At 24.8% G+C, this 5,000-nt stretch overlaps 1 protein-coding gene across 41 annotated transcripts in view; it reads right to left on the reverse strand.

The window, feature by feature from the left end:
• Positions 1-5,000, reverse strand: part of LOC106871506 (uncharacterized) — a 213,019-nt gene that overhangs the window by 40,831 nt on the left and 167,188 nt on the right. For all 41 annotated transcript variants that reach the window (XM_089341788.1, XM_089341780.1, XM_089341762.1 and 38 more), the window contains exon 13: positions 3,241-3,324. In XM_089341788.1, the coding sequence (XP_089197914.1) occupies positions 3,241-3,324 (84 nt within the window). The remainder of the gene's footprint in view (positions 1-3,240; positions 3,325-5,000) is intronic.

Genomic DNA, 5,000 nt, shown 5'->3' on the forward strand with positions numbered 1-5,000 from the left:
GAATTTTGATATATATATATATATAGGTATATATATATATATATATATATATATATATATATATATATATATATATATATATATATATATATATATATATATATATATATATATATATATATATATATATATATATATATATATATATATATATATATATATATTATTTTGCTTAAAAGAGTTCCAACACTGTCTGTTTTTTATGTTTTATTTATATTCCTGCAGAACTAATGTGGGGTATAGAATATGGAATATACAATATATAATATGATATACAATATACAATATAAAATAAAATAAAATAAAAATGGATGGCACCATGAAAGAAAGTATTGAATGTAGATGAAATATTGAGTGTTCAATATAAAGGATCAAATATATAAATATATAAATATAAATATATATATATAAAGGCGACTCGAGTTTCAGGGCTATTTCCCTTCGTCATGGCCGGTATGACAGACTTTAACGACAGTCTGTTAAAGTCTGTCATACCGGCCATGACGAAGGGAAATAGCCCTGAAACTCGAGTCGCCTTTATATATATATATTTATATTTATATATTTATATATTTGATCCTTTATATTGAACACTCAATATTTCATCTACATTCAATACTTTCTTTCATGGTGCCATCCATTTTTATTTTATTTTATTTTATATTGTATATTGTATATTCCATATTCTATACCCCACATTAGTTCTGCAGGAATATAAATAAAACATAAAAAACAGACAGTGTTGGAACTCTTTTAAGCAAAATAATATATTCCTCTATACACAATCATACAAAAAAATCCACCTTTTTTGTATTTATTTTTACTCGCATATATATATATATATATATATATATATATATATATATATATATATATATATATATATATATATATGTCTGCATGGCTGCAGCCTCAAGGCTGGAGTACATGAATGCATAAAATTATATATATATATATATTATCCATATTTACAAAACCGATGCTTGTAAGGAAATTCTCCTATTATAACAATAAATTCCATTAACAGTTCCCGCCGCCGCACTCACACACCTCATTCTTGAAGTAAGTCCGAACAGAGCAAAATATGCCACCACTGGGACGAATCATTTTCATTTTGTTTTAACGTTAGACATAAATACATATAAATATATATACATATACATATATATATATATATATATATATATATATATATATATATATATATATATATATATATATATATATATATATATATATATATATATATATATATATATATATATATACATATATATATATAATCATAAATATATAGGGATTGACAGTAACCTGCTTCTCCAACATACTGAGAATTCAGAAATAGCAGTCAAAGAACTACTGATTTCAAAACTACAAATTATTACTCCAGATTGATATCCTCACGTGGTATTGATGTCGCTTGGTCAAAATTAACGTGAGTTATTTAGACATTAACAAATTTATTGGAATATTTAGCTGAAGATCAGAATAGAGTATTCTTTACTCTTAACTGTGAAACGATCGTACTAAATTAACTAAAGGCAGGTGGTTTTTTTACTCTTCTCTACTGTTTTTTGTTCTGTGTGTATCAAAAATATCGCTATCAATCTGGAGTAATAATTTGTAGTTTTGGAATCAGTAGTTCTTTGGCTGCTATTTCTGAATTCTCAATATGTTGGAGAAGCAGGTTACTGTCAATCCCTATATATTTATGATTATAAATGTGTTTTACCGAAAAGGTTTTTTCATACTGAGCTACCCGGCAAAATTGTTAATTATTAATTTTATTACTAATTGACGATTCCCTGCCCTGCATATCTATCTATATATATATACATATGTATGTATGTATGGATGGATGTATATATACATATATATATATATATATATATATATATATATATATATATATATATATATATATATATATATATATATATATATATATATATATATATATATACATATATATATATAATCATAAATATATAGGGATTGACAGTAACCTGCTTCTCCAACATACTGAGAATTCAGAAATAGCAGTCAAAGAACTACTGATTTCAAAACTACAAATTATTACTCCAGATTGATATCCTCACGTGGTATTGATGTCGCATGGTCAAAATTAACGCGAGTTATTTAGACATTAACAAATTTATTGGAATATTTAGCTGAAGATCAGAATAGAGTATTCTTTACTCTTAACCGTGAAACGATCGTACTAAATTAACTAAAGGCAGGTGGTTTTTTTACTCTTCTCTACTGTTTTTTGTTCTGTGTGTATCAAAAATATCGCTATCAATCTGGAGTAATAATTTGTAGTTCTGGAATCAGTAGTTCTTTGGCTGCTATTTCTGAATTCTCAATATGTTGGAGAAGCAGGTTACTGTCAATCCCTATATATTTATGATTATAAATGTTTTTTACCGAAAAGGTTTTTTCATACTGAGCTACCCGGCAAAATTGTTAATTATTAATTTTATTACTAATTGACGATTCCCTGCCCTGCATCTCTCTCTCTCTCTCTCTCTCTCTCTCTCTCTCTCTCTCTCTCTCTATATATATATATATATATATATATATATATATATATATATATATATATATATATATATATATATATATATATATATATATATATACATATATATATATAATCATAAATATATAGGGATTGACAGTAACCTGCTTCTCCAACATACTGAGAATTCAGAAATAGCAGTCAAAGAGCTACTGATTTCAAAACTACAAATTATTACTCCAGATTGATATCCTCACGTGGTATTGATGTCGCATGGTCAAAATTAACGTGAGTTATTTAGACATTAACAAATTTATTGGAATATTTAGCTGAAGATCAGAATAGAGTATTCTTTACTCTTAACTGTGAAACGATCGTACTAAATTAACTAAAGGCAGGTGGTTTTTTTACTCTTCTCTACTGTTTTTTTGTTCTGTGTGTATCAAAATTATCGCTATCAATCTGGAGTAATAATTTGTAGTTTTGGAATCAGTAGTTCTTTGGCTGCTATTTCTGAATTCTCAATATGTTGGAGAAGCAGGTTACTGTCAATCCCTATATATTTATGATTATAAATGTTTTTTACCGAAAAGGTTTTTTCATACTGAGCTACCCGGCAAAATTGTTAATCATTAATTTTATTACTAATTGACGATTCCCTGCCCTGCATATCTATCTATCTATATATATATATAATTAATGTGATATATGTAGTATACCGAAATAGTAGTTGGAGTTGTGCTTTCTGTGATCGTGCTCATCTTAGTTGTAGTAGTCATTGGTTCCTGCGTTGTTGTAATTAGCTATAAATTGTTGACAAAACATTTATAAAATAAGAATTATAACAATGGTAAGACATATAATACTGAATGTGTATACATATATATATATATATATATATATATATATATTATATAAATAAGGATAAGATCGATATTTAAAATATCTGTGATCCGGCATCGTTTGCTTTCTTTTTCAATCAACACTGTTTGGTTTCCTATTCTCTATCGCACTGAATCATAAAATCCCGTAGGATCTTTGCATTATCATTTTCGATGATGCATTCGTACCCCTTTTTGTTTTTGCTTTGTCAAGTCCATACTTGGTTATAAATTGGTTATAAATTGTTGACAAAGCATTTATAAAATAAGAATTATAACAATGGTAAGACATATAATACGGAATGTGTATACATATATATATATATATATATATATATTATATATATATATATATATATATATATATATATTATATAAATAAGGATAAGATCGATATTTAAAATATTGATCTTATCAAGTGGTCAGCATGGGAATAAAAAGCATCAAAGGTAATAATTATTTAAAATTATAATACAGGGTATCAAAGAGATACCACCACGCTGAAAAAATAGCAGTCAAATCCTGGTGGTTTTGGAGTCAGGATTTGACTGCTATTTTTTCAGCGTGGTGGTATCTCTTGATACCCTGTATTATAATTTTATATATATATATATATATATATATATATATATATATATATATATATATATATATATATATATATATATATATATATATATATATATATATATATATATATACATACATACATACATATATATATATATATGTATATATGTGTGTATGTATGTATATATGTATATATATATATTATATATATATGTTATATATATTTTTAAAATCTTAGGGAATAATAAGTATTCCAGGTTATCAAAACATTTACTATTTTACACTTTACCAATGCAATGTAAGCAGTATCATTTATAATATCATTACAAATTTGGGATTTTACCAACGGAACCGCAGCTTCTATTTCAGGATAACCGTATTGTATGGAATACACATAGAAAGTTATATCCAATAAAATAATAATAATAAAATAATAATAACAAAATAATATAAGCATTCAAAAAAAACTACTATAAAATACTATAAAATTATTTGAAAAAATATAACTTACCTGTTATTAGTTTGTGGGGAAAGAAGATATTTTTAATCAACGCTACACATATTTCTGCGCCGGTGGAGTGTTTATTTAGGCTATACCTAATACATAAAATCCACCAGTGCGTCCTCAGGTTATTTATCTTATTGTTTTTATTATTAACGGATCAAAGTTAGAAATACATATATGTCATATTAAATAGAAAAATAATAAAAATATAATAAAAATATATAAATTACAAATATATTTTAAAAATTAAAAAAAATTTTAAATTAAAGAAGTAAATACCTAGAATTAAAATACTGATATATATATAAAATATCTTCTTTTCCACAGACCAATAACAGGTCTGTGGGAAAATAATTTTATAGTATTTTATTGTAGGTTTTTTAAATGCTTATAATATTTTATCATTATTATCTTATTGGATATAACTTTCTATGTGTATTCCATACAATAAGGTTATTCTGAAATAGGGCTTGCGGTTCTATTGGTAAAATCCCAAATTTGTAATTAATATTAATAATAATAA

Source organism: Octopus bimaculoides, chromosome 25 (genome assembly GCF_046866305.1).
Source record: "Octopus bimaculoides isolate indiv1 chromosome 25, ASM4686630v1, whole genome shotgun sequence".
In the NCBI taxonomy this organism is placed as follows: domain Eukaryota; kingdom Metazoa; phylum Mollusca; class Cephalopoda; order Octopoda; family Octopodidae; genus Octopus; species Octopus bimaculoides.